At 42.7% G+C, this 26,714-nt stretch overlaps 1 protein-coding gene across 5 annotated transcripts in view; it reads left to right on the forward strand.

Moving 5' to 3' along the window:
- Window positions 1-26,714, forward strand: part of LOC119160912 (uncharacterized) — a 256,608-nt gene that overhangs the window by 47,959 nt on the left and 181,935 nt on the right. For 4 of the 5 annotated variants that reach the window (XM_037413180.2, XM_037413184.2, XM_075880454.1 and 1 more), the window contains 5 exons: window positions 2,636-2,822; window positions 12,296-12,340; window positions 22,092-22,350; window positions 22,886-23,084; window positions 24,851-24,946. In XM_037413180.2, the coding sequence (XP_037269077.2) occupies window positions 2,636-2,822; window positions 12,296-12,340; window positions 22,092-22,350; window positions 22,886-23,084; window positions 24,851-24,946 (786 nt within the window). The remainder of the gene's footprint in view (window positions 1-2,635; window positions 2,823-12,295; window positions 12,341-22,091; window positions 22,351-22,885; window positions 23,085-24,850; window positions 24,947-26,714) is intronic. The other variant, XM_037413182.2, reaches the window with a different exon arrangement.

Below are 26,714 nucleotides of genomic sequence, written 5' to 3' on the forward strand. Positions count from 1 at the left end.
TAAAGTGCCTCAAGCGTGCAGCGGAGGCAAACCAGCACATCAAGTCACATCACATGTGGGGCATGAGCGCCATTTGGCAGTTATCTTGGAAAACGAAGCGCGCGCACGGCGTGCGCGCCCATCTTGGAGGTGATAAGGTGTGGAACGCAAGGCGACGGGTAGGTGCCACCACAGTGTCGTCTTAGCAAAGGGTTGGAAACACTTGCCTTTTGCGCAAGCGCTGCATGGTCAGCGCAGCGTGATAAACGCTGCGGTCCTTAGAATTGCTTATGTAGGCCTTGTCTAGTAAAAGATATACATACAAAATATTGACGTGTTGCTATGGTGCCTCAGATGTGGTCAATAATTACTTTTTAATTGACAATCGCACAAGTATGAATGCTGAACCTTGAGCAATATTGGTGCACGCTGCGGATGGGGTCGGTCGTTTGGGGTATCCTTTTTTTGTTTAGGGTATCGAGGATGTTGTTAAGGGTGGACAAACAGACAAATGTACAGACATACAGACCAAATTTTTTGCATCGAAGGTCCCCAAGAAAGACTATCGTCTTTAATAAAAAAAAAAAGTCTCGCGGTCAACCAAATTGTGAGCTTGCAGAAAACACAATCTGCTTCACTGCAATGCAGTAGTGACGTGCAGGAAACACATTGAATGTCTCGCAACGCCAGCGGGACATGATTTACCCAACGACCAGCCCTGAATACTTGGAATAATTCCAAGCTCCTTGCATGCCACTTATTTGTATGTTCTGTTAATTCGAAAGCCCACTTCATTCGAAGATTTCTAATGGCCCCAGTGACTTCGAATCAACGAGGTTTTACTGTGTGTCTGTGTTAGCACTCTTCAAATTTAATTACCAGTTAGTGACAGTATTGTCTTCCAGCTTATGAAAGCTAAAATAGAAATAGGAATGAGTAAGGGACATGGTATTGAGGTAAGCAGAAAATTATCTGTGTTGAGCTTTCTCTCAAAATGAGGAGTGGAAAAAAAGGCCTGTTCTTGTTTTTTTGTGCAGATTTACCTCGTTAGCACTTGTGTTGCACAATTAACTTCTGTTGGCTTCAATTTTGACTGATTGGGGCAAGTTTCCAAGTTAAGGCAGTCGGGTTGTTAAGGCAGTCGGGTTGGTAGAGCACGATCTAGGTGATAGGTGTTCGGAAGGTGAAGCGTACACAGCTCCTTACAGTACTATGCACTAATGAGTTAGAGACTTTATTGAAGCACCCCGTATTTAATTTTTTGTGCTCATTTATTTACATTGTTGAAGCAAACAATATGGTGTCCCATCTGAATAATGGTTTTTAGATGACAGAAAGTAAGCCTGCAGTTGACTGTTTGCCAACAGGCATACCTTGCTATGGCCCTTGATTAAGTATGGAACGTGAGCTGGGGATCTGCTTGTTTTTTTTGTGGTTAATAAAAAGGTGTTCCTTTTCTTGTGACTTTTTCACATATTAATATACAGTGATACCCCTATTATACGGCTTTCGAGAAACCACACAAAACCGTCGTATAATCTAGGCATTGTATAATCGAAAATATAGGAATAAATGTAGCGACATTCAGCCTTGCACAAAAAACAGGTACAGAAAACCTGAATAAGCCCACGATGTGACCTTGGGCTTCTCCAAGAAAGGTAGATTAAATTATTCTTGCCAAGGGTAGCTTACTTAGTTGCTTAGTTGAAACAGGTGCGAGCGAATATTTATTCTAAAAAAAAAAAATCGTATTCAATGTGCATCTCTCTCCTGATAAATGGAGTCTAAAAATTGCCCAGGCATAAAAACGAAACTGAAACTGCATTGCCAACAGCCTCCCGTCAGAGAGTTTGACACAGTGTCATTGCCATCACATAATGGCGATGGACCACGAGTTCACAAGGTTGCGTAGAATGCCTTCGTGCTCGAATGAGCTGTGTGCATTGTAGTTTGTTGCCTTGTAAAGGGCAACTAGAGATGTACTGATGTTGCAATGAGTGTTGAAATCAAGTGAAAGTTATTTTGCATGGTGAAAATAGCTGCATCGTGTCCTTTTGCATGCTCAAGCTTGTGACTGCGAGTGTCGCAAGCCAAGGCAGGAGATCAGCTGTATGACAACCAAGGAAAGTACTAAAGATCGAAAACTTGAAAATATCAGGATCTCAGAAAAGAGCTTTACGGTCAGCTGAAGCTATTCTGGACGGAGCTTCTTTAGGTAACGACCCTGCGTTCACACATGTTCGAAGCGTGTGCAGAAGTGCTTGAACTGCCAGAAGAATAAATTTTTCATTCTGATAACTAAGACATCCTGTCTCGATTTCTACTTGTCTAATCATCAACGTAGAGGAGTGCAAGTTCATATTTTACACTCGTGCGTATTTGGTGAACGTTTGGTGTGACTAAAGGTGATTTTTTTTTTATTTTGGACGGAATTTGAAAGTCGTCGTAAGATGTAGGGTCAACATAAAACTGTGTCCCAAAACACAGGTTTTCAATAGATTATTTATATGGTGATTTGGCTGGTACCAAGCTGACCCATTGTAAAAATGCGAGTCGTCGTGAAAGCGGGGGGGCGTCTAATCGAAGTTTCTCTGTATTTGTTTGTATCACGTTTATTGCAGTGGTATTGATACATTTAAATTTCCTCAACCTGCAGGCAGTGCCTCTGCACATGGAAGGCAGTGGTCCTGGTAGCGAAGAGGGTGTGTGTGCTGTTGCGTTGACACCTGGGGTTGAGCTTGGGGCTCAGTGTCCGGCGCCGTCCAAAAAGGCAGTGATTCGGGCCCGTCAGGGAGGGCCCTTCAAGCCACCCGTGCTTGTTCGGCAAGGCTCAACTGAGACAGGTAAGTAGTTAAGAACAATTACTTTTTGCGCGAAATTGTAGCACCGTGTGAAGTACTAGCTGGCATGTAGGACTGAGAAGAAGGGGTTCTAACCAACTTGTAGACAAAGTGTGGACGAGTGTTGTAGACTAGCATAGAGGGCTCGAAGGGTTTTTGGGTGCACATTGCCGGAGACATAGCTGCCATCTCGAGATCTAAAAGCATGTGGCGTTGCTTGGGAGCAGTGATAAACATGCCTGTGCGATACCTGAGGCAACAGAAATAGCATGGGGGTGTTGGCTATTGCATTTACATGCCATCCGTATTGCTATTGAATGAATTACTCTGTTATCCTGTAATTGTGCGCACTAGTGAACAGGTGAAAAAAAGGCATCTGCCTGACAGGATTCATGGCTTCTCTCCAGCTTCTTTTTTTTTTTAAATTTTTGCTCTTGTTTCAGAAATGAGCATAAACAAGTTCGCATTTAAACTCCTTTTGGTGATCTGTGCTGGTGGCATGCTTTTTTGCTTCGTTTTTGTTTTCGCGCAAAAAGTAACTGTGATTTATTCCCAAGTAATGGGAACTCATATGCTGTGCTGTGGTGTTTTATATAATTAATGGCATTATGTGCCTATTCTCTGCAATGAAAGTTTCCATTTAAGTTGGTCATTTCTCTGTGTAAGCTCTGTTAAGCTAAGATTGTGTGAAAGATCAGGTGTTTGTTAAGATATTTCAGTCTTCTTGACGTGGTATTTTTTTTTAGCAACACCTTTGCATAAGGGGCATGGGTGCTTTGATTTTAAATCTTCAGGATGGTTGCAAGCCATTTTCTGTACTTTGCACTCCGAATGAAATTGCGTTAGGGCTGCATAAATTTTACATAGTGTCCCGGCTAAGTTTTTAGCCAAGCTCAAAGAAAGAAGAAAGAAGCATGAAGTCTTAAAAATGTGACTATTAATAGTACATGGTGTTTGGTCATGTGTTCACTTTCACAAAAGAGTTTGGGAAGCAGTCATATGCCTACTTGGGGAAGAAAAAAAACTACAGAATGAAACAAACATTGCTTTGGCTAACATTAGCATAGTCGCAGTAAATGCTAGAGCTTGGTTTTGTCACCTTTGGTAGGAGTGAGCTTTTTTTGTTGTTTACTGAGTTATGGCTAGCTGATTGACATGTGAGAAGAGGCTCTTAAAAATGCATAGAAGCCTGGTTCCGGGAACAGGTTTCATAATGTTGTCCAATTAGCAGTAGTCATCGTTGCTGAATTCGGTAGTATTGTTCATTAGTGGTGAAACCCAATAAGAAGAGACACTTTGTCATTCTGCTTCTGTCTTGTCCATGTGCAAAAATGTTTGCATAGAAAAAACAACTTAGTATCTACAGTTGTCTTCCCCGCATGGTTTTTGTGCGTATGGGGAAGCTTGAGGTTTGGGAGGAAATTTAGTTGTATGTTTGCAGCACATACAGTCGAATCTCATTAATTCGAACATGCTTAATTCGAACTTCCGGTTAACTTGAACTCACAATGAGGCCCCATCAAAGCTATGTGTATTCTGATGGGCGAAAACGCCCGGTAATTCGAAGGCGCAAGCACTTGTGACGGTTAATTCGAACATACCGCGCTCCGAAAATGCTCTCAGCACCCCGCCCAATCCCGTGGCGGCACCTGCGACACCTCAACGCTCTGCGCGAAGGAAATGAAAAGGAAAGAAAAGGCTGCGGTGGAGTGTACTCTTTCTTAAATGCTGATCTGCGACACGCCCGTGTCACGCTTCTCTCTTTTCCGTCCCTGCCACCTAAAGACCCTTCTCCTTCCAACGCTGCGCGCAAAAAGAGAGAGGAAAAAAAGAAAGCTGTCGCTGGGTCGAATGAATGTGTGGTTGAAGGAAAGGAAAAAGGCTGTATCTTCTGCAGCCCTTGCCCCTTGCGGGAGCACGGCTCTGCTCCTTGAGGGGGAGGGGGGTCTCTCACGCGCCGGTGCCACGTTTCCCCTTTTCCTGTCCCTGCCACGTAACCCTTCTCCTTTCAATGATGTGCGCAAAGAAAGCAAAAAAATAAAAGCTGTTGTAGAGTGTTGGTTTTCTCTCAAATGCCAATCTGCTTCTCTCCGCTTGAAGACGTTCCTCCTTTCTCGTCACGTGCTGGCCATGCTGCGGCTGCGCTCCTCTACCCAGACGTAGTTCTCGTCTCTAGAAAGTGTCGGCGCTGGACATTTCTGCGCCCAACTTCTCTTGCCAGGAGAATGCTGAAGCCAAAGTAGAAATGCTTTGCTAGCTGCGTGCAAAATTGATTGACTCGCTTCAAGGAAAACGTGTGCAGATGCGCATCACCGATTACTTCAAATAACGTATGTCCTATGATTTGTGAATAAAAGTAAGTCTTCTGAAACTTCCCCCTTGTGTGTTAGCTCAATGCACATGTGCCACTGCATGAAGAGCCCTCCGTTTATTTAGCTTTCATTAATTCGAACTTCTTTTAATTCAAACAAATTTTCGGGCCTCTTCGAGTTCGAATTATCGAGATTTGACTGTACTACTAAATGTAGTTGTATGCTGCTACATCTTCCGCAACAGAGTAGGCAGCCTGTTCGTGTCTGCACGCTGGTGTATGTTCGTATCAAATGTCATGGGGTGAAAGTCGGTTCGCAACAACCATATTCAATTATGTTGCCAGCTAATGGACCTTGTCCGGGACCACTAAATAATTTGTATCGCCCCAAAATTTGTACGAGCCACAGTCGTATCACTGAGGCTCTACTGTGTGGCGATGGAACACAACCGGGGCTACTTTTTTGCGATTGATTATAGTATGCATGCGAACACCAAGGGGTGAGAATTGGTCTGCAGTTGTCTTAATTAAGCTGTGGCATTTGTTATAACAATATAGTGGCTTTAAAATGAAAACACTACAAATTTATTTTTTTGCTAGAAGGAGTATGTATTAAAGTGAATAAATACGGCACTGGAGCATCTAGATATTTCTGCATAAGAAACCAAACATTCAGTACTTTCGGAGCATATTCTTCATGAAGTTAACTGCTGTGTTTGAAGGTTACCTGAGCATTCGAAATAGCAGGTATGACCTGTCTGGTTTGGTAGCGGGTTGCAGAGTGAGGAAATCATAAAAGAAGGCCGCATATCTGCGTGCTTTACTGAAAATGTCATCGAACGATCATGGTCTTCTGCCGGCCGTGCTAATGAATTTGTAGAGGGGGTTGTATTTCATCAAGTGGCCATTTATGTTTTGCCTTGCCTCAGACAGCACCTACTCTCTGTTGAATCTGACACATCTGGCTGGCATTGATAAAATACAGGAGGCACTGCGTGAGATATGGACGCCATCTGGCAGCGGTGTTGGGAAACAAGCTTGTGTAGAACCCAGGGCCATTGCCAGTTGGCAGTACCATATCGTTGGCAGAGGGCTTTTTCGTGCATAGCATCGCATTTTGAGCGAAGCCTGAGAAACACTAGAGTCTTTATCGTCGCATTTTCAGTGCAGCCTAAGGAACATTAGGGTCTTTAAAATCACATATCTATGCATTTTATAGTAAAGGAACACACCACCTAATACTTACGTATCGAAGTTGCGCCTCAGTTGTGTGTAATATTTGCTTTTCGATTCACAGTGTTCACAAGTATGAACGCAGCCACCAGTTCAAGATTGCTGGATATTCAGCAAGCGCTTAATCTTTAGCCAGGTGGTCGAATCATGTGACAGACAGACAAACCGACCAAATGTCTGTGTTCAAGTATCCCAGGAAGGACTATAGTCTTTATAAGCAATGCCTTTGAGATGCATTACACTCACCCCTGGGCCCTTGTGCACCTTCTTTTTTTCTTAAAGGGGAGGTGGCGTTGAAAAAAAACTTTTACAGCGAAAGCTGTTATGAGATCACAACTCGGGTCACACGCAGTTGTCCGCCGCCGTCCGTAACCACATCACGCAACATTAAAAAAAAAAAAAACCTAGCACTAAAGACACAGTGGAGCTCGAAACCCGGGTCTGCTGCGTGCCAGCCCAGTTTTCTATCGCTGAGCTACGCCGGCGCCTGCGACTTGTTGGTAAACCTAGCACGAAAGACGTAGTGGGGCTCAAACCCGGGTCGGCTGGGTGCCAGCCCAGTATTCTACCACTGAGCTACGCTGGTGCTTAGGACTTGTTAGCAAACTTGCCTTAGGCAGGCTTGATGTCGGGAAAGCAATTGTGTTAATACGACTTATAAAGCATTTTAAAACGGTGAAAGAACAACCAGTCGTCGCATAGTGTAACGAGTGGGTTGTCCAATGCTTCAACCCATTACAAAAGCTTGTTCTTGTTCCCCTATTAACTGTGGTGCATACCAACTTAAGCCATAATTCCTTATCTTTGTCAGCCACTGCATTAACGATTGGCACCGAATTCCTTGCAAGTGTTTAGCGGATACCACGCTTCTCAGAAGAATGACGAAAAATAGCGTAGTGAATGCCGGCCTACCACCCAAAAGTTTATTATCAATGCCCTAGTGGGTATTAAGCAAGTGTGCTTGCAGTAGTCACCCAATGAGTGTTTTGAAAAGGCTCTGAAAGGCCGCTCTTCTAGCTTTCGCTGTAACTGTGCTGCGCCTTTCGTGCAGGCCTGGCGTTTTTTTGTTTGTTGACCTAGAGCAATGAAATTTGGCATGCATACTCATAAGTGTCTTGAATAGGGAAATATGCAGTTTCATCATGATACCTTGAGTAGTTCTCAGTTACATCATGCTACGTGGTTCGACTTATATGGTCTGCTCGTGGAAAGCTTATCGCTGTAACAAAACATGCCAGGAAGCTGCAAATGGTGTTGATCTTTAGCCAAAAGAAGACTATTGGGTATGACAATCTCAGACTTTTTTTTATCACTTCTCTTTTTTTTTTTTCATATAGATCATCGTGGCTGCCTACACACATTGTCAGAAACTGCATCAAAATTCGTCCAGTCATGCCCGTGCTACATTTTGAATAAACAGTGCACAATGTCCAAAGTCCAAAACACACTTGTGAGAAAATGCCTGTCGAAGTTTTCGACAGACGTTTTCGACGGACTTTCTTGTTTCTGGTTAGATATTGATGAAAATTGGCACAGACACTAAGAATGGCCTCACAAAACTTACCACAATACCACAATACTACAATTACTTAATGAGAGACAAATTATTTTCATTGAACCTCGTGGAGGGGCTGAGCATAATGCCCCCCAAAAAATATTGAAAAAACTGCGTTTGAAGTTTCAACTTCTCTTTACGCCTCTAAAATGCCTAAAAAGTGTGATCTCGGGTTTTTTCTTGTGATATTCGTTTTCTCAGGCATGTGGCTTCTGCTCAGTGTGCCTTTCATTAACATATTTAAGTACTTGATTACAAATAATCACTGAATATTTTTTATATAGAAAGAAACTTATTGCATAAAAAAATGTCTCACACCATGACAGCCTATGCCTTCTTTCCAAATAACAAAGTTATGGGCAGAAGACTGATGGCAAAAGAATTTTTTAGCAGTTTATTTAATGATGCGAGACGGGCGTATAAACTTTCGTGCCTCTGCTTCATACATGCTCTTTTGCCACTCTAGCCGTGAAACGCATCATCATACGGCCGGTCGTGGAAACGCTAATCTACGAGGCTTTCATTGTCTTAAAATATTCATAGATGCTCTTGGCGATACCAAGCACAGCTCTAAGAACATCTAAATATTATCACAAAAGCTTATTGACAGCACTGAATATGACCCTGGAGTGGGTGGTCGGCGCGTGATGCACTTGGCGGCACTGTTCAGTGACAATGCGCGAAATGTATAGCTACAATGACAAAAAATCGGCACGCACTGCGATTGATATCGCATTTTCGAATGCCGATGCCTGAAACAGCTAGCCACTGTTCCGAGCAATCTTTGGCACTGGAGGGGGGTTGACAAGCTTGACTGTTGGAGCCACTGCCGATGCGTAAAATGCCCGTCGGTTCTGAGAAGTTAGCGAGTGATGTGCTTTGTTGCTTGCAAAAAAGCATGTCACCACGAGTACGCTAGTACGTCGTTCTTTTCCGCAGTCTTGCCGTCAGCGGAGTGAGGCTTAAAGAGGACTCCGATGACGCGCCACACTCGTGACTGCCCGCCCACTCGTAGTAATCTGATTTTGAATCCGCTTACAACTTCGTTGCTTGCGAAGAAGCACGTCGCCATGAGTCCGCCAGGGCATTGTTCTTGCCCGCAGTCTCGCTGTCAGCAGAGTTTGGAAAGACGACTCCGATGACGCGCTGCGCTCGTACACCGCTCTCCCGCTTGCAATGACGCGCCGTGCTCGTAGACCATGCGCCCGCTCCTAATAATCTGATAGTGCATCTGCTAACAGCTTCTAACTAAAGTGTAATTATATCTCAAGTGATTGTCGAGCCGTGAACACGTCACAAAGTAGCAAATTTCAAGAGCCATGTTCTTGTGATCCACAAGCAGCAGACGATGATCTGCCGGAGCGAGCATCGGGCCAATGGCGAGGCGAGCTGAGGCAACATGGCGGTCACGGCCAATCAAGGGCCTCAAAACGACCTTCAAACATTTGCTTTTTGTGCGCTTGTTGTTAAAGGGAGGAGCCAGCTGAGGCAGGAAATTTAAAAATGGAGAAATGCTCTTTCTGATGAGCCCAAGCAGCCAACTCTTGGCTGCGCCATCGTGAAGTTATAGTTTTTTGAAAATCGCTGTTTTCTCGCGATTTCCAGAAAAAGTTTTTCTACCTAGAAGGGGGAACAAATTTTTTGAAGCACTTCTGTGTGGTTTTCAGTGTAGATATTTTGCAATCGAATAGAAAAAGGCTTCCAGAAATTGTAAACTTGATTTTCAAAAAATCTATTTTTCTCGCCATTTTTCGCGATACCAAGGTTGCGTCCCCCCTAAAGGGTCCCAACAGTAGCCAGGAAAACAAACCCTAAGCTTGGCTTTTCATTCAGTGCTATCTGTGTTATTTGTATCAGTCTAACAAGCTTACTCAGATAGAGCTTATGTCAGTTTTAATGTACACTTCGCTGTCTCGCATCTGATGTTCTTCAGAGGAAACAGGTGTCTACATGTGTTGGTATGCTTTTTTTTTTTTTTCTTTGTCCTCGTAGATGTCAGGCCAAATTAATATCTTGTGTTTTTGCATATTATGAGCTTCGCATCTTATGAGAGCTTACAAAGAGAAGATCTGCTTATGTCTGGGACTTTCATTTGCATATTCATTGCATATACAAGAGTACATGTTTGGGCTTCAATTGGGTTTCACTAATAAAAATTCAGGTAGAAGTTAGCACTTTTGTGTGTGTCGCATTGTCTTGTCTGTCGCCTCTGAAGTTTGTGCTATAGCAGTTTCGATATACAAGAGGCTCACACATATATACTATAAAAAGCGAAATATAGGTTGAATTTTTTGGCAAAAATATGCAATGAAAAGTCAACTCTCTTATTATATACCGCTCATTGGCAGAAAAATGTAGAAGTCTCACAGCAATGGGCAGCTGAAGTCGAAGGCCTCCATCGCCATCGTGAGCATCAGCAGCGGCGCCGTTAGGCAAGGCTAGGCAAGGCCTACAGTGTACTAGCAATGCCATTTTGCCTCGGTTATCTTTGTCAGTCTGCTGTTTTCTTTTTTCTGTTTCCTTCAGAAATTAGTGGTAGTCAACGGCAGTGTTCGATAGGCTCTAAGAGAAAAAAAAAAAGTGATCGAGTATGCCGAAGTGCATAGCAACCTGGTGGCACAACGAGAATTTGGTGCATCAGAGAAAAGCGTCTGATACTAGAGGAGCCAAAAGCATTGCATCACATCCTACAGCAAAAAAATAAAAAAAAAAAAAAAACTGTTTCGTGGACGGACTGCAGTGCACCCCAAACTGGAAACGCTTCTCGCCAAATGTCCGGGAGCTGCGTGAGAGGTTGCTACCTATAACTGCAGAGTGCACCCACGTGAAAGCTCTCAAGATAGGGTGCGACTCTGGGCTCACGAGGGTGAAGTACAAGGGATCACCATCGTGGGTGCATCAATTTATGAAGCGGGAGAGCTTTGCGCTGAGGCGGCTTGCTTCCGTCTTTCTGAAAATGCTGCATCAGAAACGCGTTGGATGGAATGGAGGACGATGCACTCAGGAACGTTACTAGTGAAAAACAGACTTCGTCGGACTCATGTTTGGATGAGTTTGAGTGACAGCACTTTGTGGCCTTCTGGCGTTTAGCCACATAACATTAGTGTCCAAATAAAAAGAAATGTCACACTGTGTAGCTGGTTGTGTCACGTTTTTACCAAAGGAAGGGTGAGCCGCGATAATGCGGCACAACCTTGCGGGCAACCCATTATCGCGGCACACCCGCGATAATGCGGTTTTCAAAGATTCCTTTTTTGGAGATTCATAGTTTGGGGGAGTCGACCTATGTTCCGGTATGACCCATATTCTGGTTTTTACGATAATCTGATGTGGGCATATACGTTTTTTCTTACTGAACATGATCAAGGAACAGAGGGCCTGTAGTTTGGTCAGCTGTGTGGTGGGGCTTTGCCTTGCAAATACAAACAAGCAATCATTTCTATAAGCTTTCTTTCCTTCCTCCTCATAGCTTACTTGCATAGTCCAGCTTATTCTCTAGTACGCACTTGTGTGCAGCTCCAGAGCAGCCTGTGGGCTTGGGGTAATCGTATTCAATGCGCACAAGCTACAAGAAGGCAGACATTGCACGTTCAGCATATGATTGATGTAAGAATGCTAAAATAACATTGCGCTTTTTTTCTGACCACTTTTTTTAGAGGGGGGGGGGGGGGGTCACTATAGGACATAAGTAATTGCAACATAAGAAAGTTGCATAGTATTTGTGCTAATACTTTATATTTAGTCATAGAACTTAGAGACTGTCTAGGCCAAAGTGAACACAGCATAGTAGATTATAAAGAAATTTTTTTTTCAATTAGTCATGTTGCATTGTGTGCTCTTCTAGGACTAATGCAGTAGTAATATAGTACTACACCTATCCTATTCAGTAGGTCTACGATACACATTTGTTTGTATGACCTTTGACATCGTATGCTGAAATCACAGAGTGCCTGTCAAGGAAGCTTGGAACTGTGCCTTGATGAAATGTTCTGATGATGTAATAATGACACATTTGAAGGAGAGAGCACCTTCTTTGTCTGTGTGTGCTATCTTTTCTCTTGCTTGTCTTGTGGTCAGAACAGTGCCTGCAGATGGGCATATGGTGGTTTCAGCATGGGCTGTCTCAGATTGTGCAAACTGAGCATGGGTTTGTTTGATCAGTTTTGCATGTGTAGTTCTGTTGATTTGGGCTACACACGCTCCAGCATTTGCACTGAGTGAGGCATTTCCCTTGAGCATGTGTTGAATAGGAAATCAAAGCAACTTCTCAAATTTTTTGTTTACTTCTGCCTCAACTGCACAGTCTTGGGGGAAAACAAAACTCCTTCCTTCATTTATGAAGTTTAGTGATTGGCCTTGTTTATGTTCTTTCTGCAGATTACCTACGGGTTATCTACCAATTGTTATGGTATTTGTGGCATGGTACGTTATATTCTTTCATGTCAGATGGGGAACATCGTGAAAGAGTTGTGTATTGTCATCCAGTTCGAGACTGTGCCGTCATGTGCGCTCTTACTGACCTTTGCTTATCTTCTGGTGCTCTGGATGGCTTCCAGAACCCCAAGGAAGCATGAGGAACCAATCTATGCCTTGCATAGCATGCAGAAATAAAGTGCACAGTGTTGGACTGTCGGACCTCTAAGGAACTTTGCTCTCTTGCATGTTAGATCTGAATGTAGGCATGCGAAATGCCTTTCCAGCTTCTCTGAGCCTTCATTTGCACTAACGTGATAGCATGTGGCTCTCAATACATTGGTTTTAATGTGTTGGAATTTTGGATAGTCATGACGAGACCACTGTTGTTGGCCCCCACTAACGCACAATGCCCGACTACAGGCCCACTCTTTTTCTCGGCTTGGCTCTAGCAAGGTTCTGTCACATGTGCTTTGTTTAGTTTGTTGGCTTCAAGCTCTCTTGCTTCTTTCGTCAAGGCAAGCGCCCTGTTTGACTGGCTCTATCACCACAGCACTTACGTGTTCAGCAGCGTTTGTGGGTGTCCTGTGAAAAAGTGTCCTTGAACCCACTTTTTAGTGCTACCTTGCTGCATATGCACATGCTCGGACTGCAAATGTATGACTATACTTAGCAACACCCTTTCTAAGGATAAAAATAAGCAAGGTTATGTCTTTTAGCTGCATTGTTATTTCATGCTTTAGTGCCACGCATTTGCTGCATAGTGGCAGCTGACTCTACTGAATGAGCAAAGGCTTGACTGCTTTTTGTTCAACCGGCTGAGAGCACTTCTCGCGGCTCTTGCTTATCATGTCATAGATGTGTCCTCAATACAGTGTAAAATTGTTTTGATTACATGCTACCATGAATTTACATTGGCACAAGGCTATGGTGCTTAGGATAGCCTTAAATATTTCTCTAAAATGTAAAGGAATTAAGGCATGTAAAATGTACAGCCAATAAAGAATCTGCAAATTGGCCATTTATTATGTTGAACCTATCTTGGTGTCACATTGCCTTGTGCTATCTGCCTAGAGTGTATTTGCATAAGTGTATTTGTCGTGCCTCATGTTACTTTTGAAAAGTTTTGCTTTTTGTCTAGTGGGTTGCCTTTTTTGTTTAGCAGATCTAAGAGTGCACATAGTTCATTGGTGTTTTAGATAAAATATCCTTAATTATATAGCTTAGCAGATATACCAGGTTGGGCTGTTGTTGAGATGAACAAGACTCGTTTGCACTCAAGCTGTGACGAAGCCTTGGCAGATTTTTTGTTTTTTTTATTTATTTACAGATACTGCAGGCCCTACCCGGGCCCATGCAGGAGTGGGATACAAACAATACATTCAAGCAATAACTAGTAATACACTGGAGTACAGGGCATGAATGAAAGAATACATAACTATCAAGTACAGAAAAGTCAAATATATTTTCTCGCTGTTCAACAGAACTGCGCTCAACTAAGATTATTTTCAACATTTGTAGCCGGATGATTTGCACTCAAATGACACTATTTTCAGCATACATCACTTATATGGTGAAATTAATCTTTTCTATCTGTTGAGTGAATGAAGCCGTCGAGGCAGCATTCACTACTTCTGCAGGTAATGCGTTCCAATGAAAAATTGCGCGAGGAAAGAGAGCGAACTTGTGGGCATTAATGTGGCTGGGTGGCTGCCTAAACGTTTTGTTGTGATTTGTCCTAGCTGAAAGTTTAGAAGGCTGCTGAAGGTATCGTTCCCGTGATAATTTAAAGTCCCCGTGATGAAGTTGGTAGACGAATTTTAATCTGGATATTATCCTGCGCTGTTCTAGTATTTGTAGGCTTGCCCTATTACGTAGATTAGTTACACTATGTTGTCGGGAGTAAGCGGAATATATAAAGCGCAAAGCTAAATTTTGGACCCTTTCTAATTTCTTAATCAAATATTGTTGCCAAGGGCTCCAAATAATGTCGGCATACTCCAATTTTGGTCGCACGAGTGCTTTATACGCTTTTAGTTTTAACGTGGGAGGAGTGTTACGCAGTTTTCTTTTCAAAAAGGATAATTTCTTCAGTGCACCGGAACACACATTTTCAACGTGCGTTTCCCAACTGAGGTTACTGGTAAGTGTAACTCCCAGATATTTAACCCGATCAGCTCTCGTGATTACAGCATTTCCTATGAAATATGTGAAATGAAGGGGTAACGTTTTGTTGGTAAACGTAATGGAATTTGTTTTTGAATTTGTTTTTGAATTTGTGGAGTGTTCATCATACTTGACACATAATGGAAAAGTGGGCATACTTGTAACTGGTCTCACAGCTTCGTATGTTCTGATAAATGTTTTTTTCAGCAAACATTTAAGTTGTAATATAGGCTATGGCTGAACTATGGGGCAGCAGTCGCAGGGTTAGCCTGCACAGTCTCTTGTGATTGTACACATTGCACCTGGGCACTGCTTTGGCTGTGCCTGCTTCCTTTGCCAACTAGGAACCAAACTGTCATGGTTACTATGAAGTAGTAAATTGTTAAGTTGTGTGAGGGTACACCTTAAGACGTAGAACACAGGCTTCTTAAATTAATGGCTTCATCTGTCTCGGGCAATTCGGAAATATTGCACAGTTCATACAAGAGTAGTCCAGGCTAGTCCACTGGCTAGAGTTTGCCTGTAAAGGTGCCCTGCAACACTTTTAGAACATAGTCAAACAACACTGCTCATCAGTAGTCAAGGCTCCTGTGAACATATGAGCCAAATATTGGTGAACGTCATGCAACTGGGAATTTACAATTTCATTTCAGAGACAACTAAAAATTGTTGCGGTCCTCCGAGCAAACAACATAGATGTAGGCATAGGCATGGCCATTAAGTAATTTTTTGATCCGGAAAACATTCTCAATAATATTAGTATTACTTTTTTTTATTTGGTGCAAAAAATTCGTGAAGTATACATGTTTTTCTCTTCAGAAACACCGAAAAAGTAAGTATTTTAGTATATTTGATCTCGTTCGAGAGGCATGCGCCTAATATTTTATTTATATTACATATATGTGCAGCAGCACTGTGCTTATTCTGCGCCTATGCTATCTTAGATGCTCGGTGCCTGACTCAGTCAATTGTCCGATACTGAGCTCGCTGTGACAGTACTCACCTATGTATATTGGCGCTTCCAAAACGGCCGGTACACTTGCTGAAGTGGGTTTGCTGCCTCCCACACGTCTTGTAAGTTAGATGCCTTGGCTGCCTGTTGGTCAGCCACTCGTAACCAAAAACGCTTGTCTGGATTTGGTTAATATATTGAATGTTGAATCAAGCTGATCAGGAGTAAGCTGGTCCGCACCAGGAATTCACAGAGAGGGGCCAAACTTTAGCGTGACAGCCATGCTTCCCGTGTCTTGTGTAGGTACTGCAGCCATCATGGATTGCTACCGTGTGGCAGTGGTCTGAAATGCTCAAGGCTATGAAGCGCACTGCTGTAGCTTCTTGCCCTTTTGTCATCCCCAGAGTGCAGCCTCCGGCATGCTCTTAAGGATGAAAGAAGAGATAGGTGCTCGGAGCCCGTGACAAGTCCTTGTCACTTTTACTTATGCTCAATATGTTAGAAAAAAATTTGTAGCTAGAAATGCATGGGGTAATAAACTCTTGGAGTGTGGTCAATTGGTGGCTACCTTAAAAGGTGTTGCAGGGCCCTTTTAATCTGACTGTGTGTGCCTCCACATTAATCACTATGCCAGTGAACTTGTGGGTCTAAAAAAGCTTGAGTGCATCGTCGCGAACTGGCAGTGTTTTGTTTCATTTAAAAGCAATCATTATGTCTTTTAAAAAGAGCAACATAATGTGTGTAAAATCCTTTTCTGCTGCATGCTGGTTCATATCTGCCAACTAAAATTTTCCTCAAAATACTGTAATTGTGGATTTGTGCAACTACGTAACTTCATTATTTTCAATTAGGCTACGCACCGCAATATCAAAACTTGTCAGCATCTACAGGGTGTAAAATTATTTAGCTGGCAATTGCTCCAAATGTAGTTGAATCTCTACGGGTGATACCTCCTTTGACCGCAGACATGACACCTTTGCGTTACACGTTTGATAAGCAGAAAGGATACAGGAGTAGAAAAGGTCCAGTTGAAGCACTTTTTCTATTTCTCTTATCACCGACTTGCTATGCCTCAGATATTGGTGTGTGGTTGGCACTCATTGACTGTTGTAACTGAGGTTCAAAATGCATTTGTGTGCAAGCACAAGGGCAGCCTGGCAAATTAAAAAAAAGTTTTCTTGTGATGAGCATACCTGAATTCGCATAAGCGCTCATAGCCTGTGACAAGACATGAGTGTCGTCATTGTGATATTAAAGTGCGAAACTCAGTAAGGAAGAGCTGAATGCCCAGTTAAGCTAGTTAATTAATAAAAGTTCTTCCTTGCTGAAAATTTGTCAGTGTTTGCCTTTACTTGTTTCATCTTTTGGCTTATCAAATATTGTGTTGCCATGAAAGGGACACTCATCAGGCCCCATAACAAGTTTTAGTTAGACCGTGGTAGTTGTGTGTCTGACGAGCATTGTGCCACAAAATCATTGTGCCACAAAAAATTACGAGCTGAAAAAACTGGTATTTTGAAGCGGCGCGAAAGAATGATGTGAGGAGGCGAGCTCGATTCCTTGCCGCTCGCCCTGTGTAACCTTCACAAACCAAATCTCTTCCGTATCATCTCCGGAATCTGAGCAAACGTCATGTATGCACGACGCTCCCGAGTTAGCCCAACCCCCAAGCAAGAGACACTGGTTTAGATGCACTAGAACAGATGAGCATATGAGTTCTCTAACGCGCAGGACCATTAATTTTGTTTCCAGGGCTGGTGTCTGCTCGAACCGTTAATCGCGGAGGCACGAACGCATGTGATATGCAGGCACATTAGCCCCGCATCACGTTGCAGTTCACGGGAAAAAAAATTAAAAAGACATGCACATTCCCTTTCTGTGTCTCCTCATTTACCTCAAGTTTTAGTCATCTTTTCAAGCAACCAATTAAACAAGCTACAGGTGTCAAGTAAAATAATTTTTGTCCTGTCACGTGCTACTGTTCGCGATGTCAGAGCATAGTCGTCTATGTAAAGGACTGACGTCACTGCACTGCCGTCTATGTAGGGCGATTTCTACGTCTACGTCATGCCCTCATTCTATGGGCACGCGTCTGTGAAAAGAAAGGAAAGCGCCGTTCATCTTAAAATTTGACCCATTTTCGTGGCGCGTAGCGTTGCAAACTTTGGCAGACGTAATGTCACCCATGTGAATGCCCCATGTATTCATTGCGGTCGTCAGCTCAAAATTGTCGAACCTGGTGAGTGGCACCGTAAAGAGGTTGAGACATCAAATTTTTGACGTGTGCATTCTTTGTTTCAAACATCTCTTATTGCACTAGGAAGCGTGATGCAAGCATGCAGACTCACTTAGTCTCGATAAATAAATCAACAATATCGCATTATTCATGTGATAGACTTAGTTGTGGTTGCCGCGCTTTGTATCACACAGTGATGTCACTGTCTATAAAGCGTGCTATTGTGAGCCTACAAAGCTGTGACGCACACTGTGCTGCATCCATTGCTCTTGCACGAACAACTGCACTGAGGCCTCTTGCTTAAATCGTCTGATGGAGAATTCCAGCATGTACTTTTTTCTGGTGTTCACAGAGGCATTTGTGGGATACCAGGATGGTGGATGACAACCCCAACACTTTTTTATGCATTGGACAAGCACAATTAGAGATGCACTCCTTTGTTTTTAATGAGTGTAATTGACGGAAATTGTTTGGAAAAAGCAACATATTAGAAATTACAGTGCTGCCGAGAATTCGCAGCAGCAAAGAAGCATAATACACTTGGCTTCTGCAACGACAATTCTTTGCTTGCCTGGCTCATCTTGGTGCCATAGATGGCTCCACTAACATGATTTTTCACCCTGGAATGCAAACTGCATGGGCACACTTAAATTCTGCAACGTCGTCTTGGCAGGTTTTCCTGAAGGTGCGAAGTGCTTTGCGAAATGCCAGCAAGCTCGGCTAGTTTGGCAATGCGCTGAGTGAATGTGAATTCGCAGCCGACGCTACTTAAGCTTGCCCAATACAGTGGTGCTGGAGGTCACTTCTCATTGTGCATTACTTTAATGTGGTATTGTGTTGTTAAAGCTTTCATTATGCTTTCTATGCACTGGCGTCAGTGTCAGTCATGCTAGCAATGGGTCTCGATTGCAAAAACAAGCTTTTAGGCACGCTTTGAAGGAAAATAAAATATGTGTTAGGTGTTGACTGTCTTCAACACTTTATATAGAGTGTTTTTGCATACAGAGGAAGCCTAAGCAGGCTTTTATCACCTCAAAATTTGGTGTCTTATCCCCTGTAAGTGTCACAAGGGAAGCTTAAGCTCTTTGTTAATGGGAACATTATTCTTATATGTTGTCTTAAAGTATAAATTTTTGTCTAAAATCTGTGTATGTCCTTCCCCAGAATTTAAAATCTGCCGAGCTGCATCACCACCTACACAGCAACATTGATCATTTTTTCTTTTTGCTACTTGTCGCGGTAGCTTAGTTGTGGCATTGTACTACTAATGTTCTGGTTACTGGTATAAGCTCAACAGCAGTGATCGTATTTCGATAGTGGCAAAGCGAAAAGTTTTTTTAGTACCGTGTATTTGGCACACGAGCTAGGCTTTTATAAACACCTTGCCGTTCTTCCGACAAGCAACGCCTCAGTGTCCTCTTGCATGGGCCTTGCTGGTGTGCAGGTTGTGGTTCCCCCCCATTGTCGATTCTAGATCTGTTAGCAGTAATGCACGAATATGTGGCAGCCATTTTACTCGTTGTACCAAGAGTTGAGCTATGTGAGCTGCGCTGTATTATCAAATTAACCTTAACAAATGAAAAAAAAATTTTACGAAGAGGCCAGTTAAGTAAGAAACTGAGTCAATGTGAATTAAAGTGGGGAAATGTTTTCTTGAAGTATGTACATCAGTTTGCCATGATCGTGAATTTCGGTGGTCTTTGCTTGGCCTTTCTTGTTCACTTTGGAGTGATAGATTTTTTTGGTTCATCATTGGCTTTTGTCCCTATTTTTGTTGTCTGAGCATCTGGCCTATGCTGAATTTCCTTTTCGTCATTTATCTAGTGCAAACATTCCCCTGTCATTGTGCGCTCGCTTTATCACGACCTGTTGAGATGTCATTATTGCCGTGCTGTCATACTTGCACCAGCATTGTTTGTTGTACTGCAGTCATTCAGTTATCTTCATGCCATTTTTGTTATGCTGCCTTTATTGCTTCATCGTCGTTCTATCATTGTCGTATAAATCATTCTTATCTCCATTGCTGTTGTTCCATCACAATTGGCAAACTATCATTCTTTCGTCGTTATCATGTGTCCTAGACACGATGCTATCATCATTCCTGCCTCTGTCTTACTGTTGTTTTTCCACACAATCTCACATGACACATAGCTGTACATCTGAGGTAGTTTGCACCAGAAAGATCTATCTAATAAATCAGTGTAGGTAATAAGTAATTTGAGGATGATTTTTTTTAACAACTTTAGCTTTCAAGCTTCTAAAGAACTTTGTGACTCAATCAAGTCCACCGGTTAAGAAATATTCACATTGCATAAGGTGGGTAAAAAAAAAGTAAATTCCTAAGCTTAGATTTTATTGTTTCTGTCGAATCCATTGTAGATTTGGAGAGCTTGCATACAGCGCCACATGTAGCAGGGGTTGAGTTCTTAGTAAGTGTTAGTGCTCCGCAGGACAGTCATTGCACAATTTCCTGAAGTCTGACCTTGAAGGCAGTGACTGTTTCAAAAAGCATAAATGTGGATACAATCTCTTATTCCCCTCATCATTCTGGTACAACGACTCCACCAAACATAACTACTGTAAGTTTTCAGTTTTTTCATTTGCTCCATCATTCTTGGTTCCAGGGCAGTAGTTTGGAAATTTTCCGGACTCTGCTATTTTTTTTATCTTTGCTCGCCTTTTCGTAATCAGTTCTCGTTGCACAGTCCTATTTCTTTTGCTTTTGTTAAGGATACTGTTTGATCCTTTTCTAAATAATATATGCATAACCCATAGTGCAGGAGTTTGTGGCTGCTTTAAACACACATGTAGCAGTTCACTCATTTGTATGCTATGATTTTGCAGACGTTTCATATGGTAGATTTTTGGCAGATTTCTATAAACTATTGTTCATGTACTTGTTTTTAGTTACATAGTTACATGTACAATACTCGAAACAGGTCAATTTAAGGCTAAGTAACGCACGTTTTTGCTTCCACCATCTTCAGTTTATGTCATATCGGCGAAATTTTGACTTGAAAGCATAAATGAAAGGCAACATTATCTTTAGGGACCAGATTCGGGGCAACATGAAGTGGTTGTCTTGAGCAATTGCGTTACCAGTAGTTATACTGAAAATTTGAGGTCGCATTTTAATTCGCAAGTACTGTATATTCTGTGCATTTCCTGCCAGCGTTCACAGATATAGTCAGATAGGTTGTGATGATGTATAAGATCACATGTTGTCCTAGTTTATGTAAGACTGGAATATGTAGTCGCGTTAGTCAATATACAGTTTTCAAGCTGTAAACTTCCCACGGGGTTTGTACGCAATCTTGATAGATTGCACATGTGTATAACTTTTGCAAACATCAAATGTATACATAATATTTACCTGCCTATGAACATTGCAGATTATTTAGTGTACTAGTAACTACTTTCTTTAGCAGTTTATGAAGATCATTGCTGTGAGGTAATATTTGTTTAGAATGCGATATGGAGCAAGCACTTCGATTTGAACTTTGGCTGTGGTTGCCAGCTGTGCAAGGTGCTTGGTACTGAATTCGGGACCGCGTTGTAATGCGTATCCTTTCAAGTCATGAGCAACACTCACTGAACAAGTGTCTGTGAGCTTTGCATTGCTGCCTGAAGCAAGCAGCAACACCGCCTAAAAAGAAAGTCGTTTTGATTTAAAAGCAATTCATTTCTTGTCATTCTGCTGTTCTGTATTTTCTGTTACTTGCTTACTTTGTTAATTGTCACTACCAAACGATTAATATGGTTCAAGTAAATCTTTCAAAAATTGTGGGATTTAAGACCAGCTTTTAAAAAATGCGTTATTTTTTTCTTCTCCCTTTTGTTTTTCGCCGCTTTGTACTCTATATTTGTGCGAATGTTCAGGTTGACAAGTAGAATATGCAAGAGTCTACGAGCACAAACATTCTGACTTGTAGGTATGTCCTCGCCATGGTCCTGATGTTTTTGTCCTGACAAGACATTTTTTTTTTTGGACACTGCTGTTCAATGGATCATCTTTTTGTTAAACTCTGCCTCATTTGCTTGTCTGTTTGACTGTGTTATCAAAAGAACAACATGAACAAACTTTCACAAGCTTGTTAACCGCGGCACAGTTTACCTGTGGGTCGGTACAGTGCACCAGTGGGCTCTAAACTGTTGTGCCCGTCAAGGAAGTTGTTGAACTAGTGCGTATGTCTTCAAGGAACTAGTGCGTATGTCTTACAAGTAAATTAGAGAGGCTGTGTTAAAAATTGCAACTGAAGCTTCTTTCCCAAAGTGTGGTGAATTTCAGTGTCTGATCTGACTCTTCGAGCCAATTCATTGGGGCAAACATAAGTGCACCGCCACTGCACTCAGCATAGTTTCCTTTCTTTTTGTGCACGCCCTGACATTGCCCTACCGTGTGTCAGCTCTGTTGCAGCAGAATGCCGTCCAGTTGCACCTTCCTCCCGACAACTTGGAGCTGCTGCCACCAGATGAGGTTGCGCGACATGCCTCTCTGCGTCACCTCCACCACAGGCAAGGTGTCGCATCATCACCAACAGGTGCTGTAGGCACGGGCTTGACGCTACTCGATGCTCCTGACATGCAAGCTGTAGTGACCCTGGCGCCAGCAGCGCCTCCCATTCCACATGACCGGCCAGCTTCACGTGGAGGCTCCCCCTCCGGGTAAGCTGCCAGAGTGTAATCGTCACAAAGGTATAGGTACTACCTCCCATTTGTGCTGTTTCTATCCGGGTGATGAAATAAGATTGGATACTGGGTGGTTGGGTGAAAGGTAGAGAAAATGAAAAGTGAAGAAAAAGACGCATGTTGGTACACCCTCTCGGTTGCTTTGATAAATCCAAAGTCTGATTCTGAAATGAAAACAGTGCGATTTTTTAGCACTCTTGTCCATGTCGTTTCCCTTTGTCACCGTGTAAAATAAATCATGTAGTTTCCGTTTCGTAATGCCCGCTGTTTTCATTTCACTGTACCGAAATTGTAGATGCCTTTGTGTACTGTCAAAATGGCACATCATGCTGAGGTCAGCAGTATAGTAAATATTCGCGAATAAAGAACATCCTCACGAATTTGCATGTGACTTGCATGACTGAAGTGGATGTTTGTTGATTTAGATAAAAAGGTGGTTGTTTGTGTAGCATCAGTCTTGTGCATTATCATGTTAATTCTAAGCTATTAACATTATTATTTGTCTTTTTAGGGTGGAATCTAATGAAGTGGTGGTGCAGTCATCCATTCCTTTGACCAGTGCCCCAGCTCCCACTGAGGAAGTGACGCCTCTGGATGGCCACTCTCAAGCTACAGTACCAAGGATGGTGGCACCTCCGCTCATGCGACAGAGCCCCCTGGGGAGGGAAGAGGGAGCAGGGCGAAGCACCATAGCTCCACCTCCACTGAGGGTGAGTGCTGCTTCGTTTATATTTGTTTCGTTTTCAGAATTAGAATGAGGTTCATTGACATATGAAGACATGTTACAGTCCATTGATATGAAGAGGTTTCTGAGGTTATAGGCTGTAATGGGAACTTTATGAAGTATACGTAAGAATATTGAGTGTAGATGCAACAATTAATCTCACAAGGAAGTAAAAAACATGCTGCTGATTGATCAGTTAATTAATAGGGGAAGGGTGAACCTATAACATGACGGCTATTTCAAATCTTTTAGCACTTTTCACACCTGAGTCACATTGGTAGTGTGTGCATTCCATGAAGTGGGAGTCTTATTGGTAGTGTGTGCATTTCTTGGAGTGGGAAGAGAAATTATGCACTGTTGCCGTGTAGAATTTAGGTTAAAGGAATCCTGAACAAAATTTTCGTCACCTGGATTTTCAGCCAAATTGAAAAGATTGGGTGTTGAAATCAATAGACATAATTTTAATTTTTGGCAGAAGCTGGAGGCAAATAATGATTTTAATGACATTTTCATAAACTGCTGCATTTAGCGGCTGCGCAGTGAGCTAGAAGAGTTGACATTTGGTGACTTTTCAACGCACAGGAAAAAGGCATCCCAACAGTGGCAGCCGGCGCCTGCATATCTCAGCCGTCTCGGCACTTGACATAGTTTCTGGAAACACCATGGCAGTGAGCACTGCTTCTGGCTGGGGTAAAACATCAGCGCTTTTGTAGAAGGGGGAGAGAGGGAGATGAAAAGAGAAGGACAGGAATACGTTGTTGTGCGGCAAGGGATCCCGGCACGTTCCTGCTGACGCGAGTTGCCGAGGCGTCAGGGTTGTGTTGGACCCGGACTCCGCTTAGTTGCGTGGAGAGTCTTCAGGTAGAGGGAACGTTGCTGGCAAGCTGGGAAAATGAAAACAGACAAATTTATGGACACTTTGTAGAACTACTTACAACATAAAAAGGTCAGAATTCGGCGAGTCAAAAGCATGGTGGATGAACTTTTAAACCATGGTCCAGAGCGACTTCTTGCCTATCGGATCATCATTTTAGGTCCTTAATCAGGCTCCTCCTTTTTGATTGAAGAACCAATCACACACACGACACCACCCACCATGGCACCTGTCAATAACACACATCGCTTTTGTCAAGAGCTACAAGGTCGGTCCGCCACGCAGCCTGCCTAAACAAGCCATTGTGGAGGAAGCGACAGCATGGGCGTTGGCTCGCTTTCCGTAGAAGCTTGCCACCTTCTTATCCCTTTGTGGTGCTTCCCTTCGGTGGTCGCTCATTTCAGAGAAAGGCACGGGGTGTCATGGGAACGTATCCCGGGTATGCTTCTCAGGGACAGGGCATCAACCACTGAAAGTCACAGCAACGTGCACCCTGCATGCACCTCAGAGAATGTGACATCAAGGCCTGCGCTTGCACGCAGCTACCGTGTGCTGACAATGCACAGATATTGCAGACAACTGTTCAAAAATACGAGAAAATAAACCCGAAACAGAGGCATCTTTTGAGTGTAATTTTGATGTTTTTATTGGACTTTTCAATTTTCATTCAGTATCCCTTTAATTAAATGCAGTTCACAGATTTGGTATGTATAAAAATATGTTGTAAAGCATGATTCGAAACAGTGTAAGGTAGTGAGGGTACACTGTCTAATGATTTGGGGTAAACGCATATGACGGGGATTGTTCAATGAAATGCATCTTATTGCCCTGTGTTCATCAAAAAGTGATAATTTTGCTTTGTAATATGATGCTTGAAGGTGGCAGCAACGCTTGCGCCGAGCCCCTTGCTAGTTGACTCAACGCTGCCGGAGAGGACCGAACCTTCAGGAAGCACTGACGGAGAGAATCCGCTGGTAATGTTGGTAGAAACTTGTTTTTCACCTCTTGTAGCAAGACTATGTGTGTGTGATGTCTAGCAAAATGCTTGGCAAAATAAGGCTTGCTGGGGGGCTTTTATGTCACAATGTGATGATGGATGCATTTTTTTCTGGGCTAGTTTTAACTGAACTTCAGATGTGTTTGTAAGTTTCGAATAAAAGTGAAAAAATTTCAACTCCTAGTTCAGTTTTTTTTTGCTTGCAACATTATATTTTGCGAAGCTCTGTTAGATCACTGAGTATTAAATAATATCCTGTAAGATTTTACTGGGCGTTTATTACCTGGCGTGTATATACTGAGTAAGCATCATATCTCATCATGTTAGTTTACAGCTTTCATTCATTCTATAGCACAATTATGTGCTCAAACCCCAGAAATGAGTAATCATGGGAAAAATGTCAGCGAATTTCTCGAGCCAGTCATTGCATGGTATGAAGCATGACTTGAGGAGTGCAGTTATTTTCAAAATATTGTCTTAGAATCTATGCGATGTTTTAGCAAAGCAGCTTAAATGCTAAATATGCAGTGTTTCATGTATACAGTTGTGCTTATTATTATCAAATGCTGTGCTTAATGCAATTACTCTAATTTATAGTAATAAATCTTCGGGTTTAACGTCCCAAAACCATGATATGATTGGGAGAGACACCATAGTGGAAAAGTCTGAAAATTCTGACAACTTGAGGTTTTTAATGTGCACCTAAATCTAAGCACACGTTCTTCAAGCATTTTTGCCTCCATCAAAAATGTAGCCCCCGCGGCCAGAATTTGATCCCGCGACCTGTGGGTCAGCAGCCGAGTGCTTCAGCTACTAGACCACTGTGGTGGGTTCAATTACCCTTAATTTTATGCAATGTTATGGACTGCACTGTTTACAGTCTATGATAAAAAGGAATCATCAAGGTCATTAGATTAAGTGGGAAATGTTAATGCTGCAGTGTAGCAAGACAAAGCTGATTTGGCAAAGAATGAATGACGATGGCAAGAATTGCAACTTCTTCCTGTATGAGTTGGCCTACTTGTGCAGAAGGAATTTTTGCACTTGTGGTCTCCTGCCCTCTATTCTGTCCTTTTTTTTCTCTTCTGTCGTTTTTCCTTCATGCTGCCATCGCTTCTGACAAGTGGATGCGTAGGGGTATGACACGTACTGCGGGGGTGAGACAGCTGTGCATATTGCGCATTTTTGATACATTTCCGTTTTCTTGCACCAAGCTGCTCCAAAAGCATGAAAATCGCGAAAACTGTGTCGAACTGCTCTAAAACAGCCTCGACATTTAGAAGTTCGATGCCAACTTCAGCTTCAGTGGGAAAAAAGGCCGAGTTCACTAATTAGAACTTTGCATGCACTTTTGTGGTGACAAAGGCTCTCATGGTGCCGTCATAATCTCCTCTAAACTGTTGTAAATATATGTGACCCCGCAAGAATGTGCTGCCGGGCATCGGGCATGCTACTACTAGCCAAGCTGTGTGTTCTGGTGCCTGTCGCCTTGTGAAAACCACACAGTCGAGTAGCGAGCATAATGGGGTTGACTCTCAGGTCCTTTAATGTGCGTAGCGCATTCCTGCGGTAACTGCGGTTTTCATGTAATGCTGCTGTGCAAGGTCACCGACGCGTGTGCGTTTTCCGTGAGCGAATAACTGTAAACGTGGCGTCATTTCCCTGCATGAGACACGTCTTGTGGATGCCCTGGCGCGTGCACATGGGTTCTCAAAATGGGTTTCATGAGCGACAGAACGTGTGTT

The sequence above is a fragment of the Rhipicephalus microplus genome, chromosome X (assembly GCF_043290135.1).
Source record: "Rhipicephalus microplus isolate Deutch F79 chromosome X, USDA_Rmic, whole genome shotgun sequence".
In the NCBI taxonomy this organism is placed as follows: domain Eukaryota; kingdom Metazoa; phylum Arthropoda; class Arachnida; order Ixodida; family Ixodidae; genus Rhipicephalus; species Rhipicephalus microplus.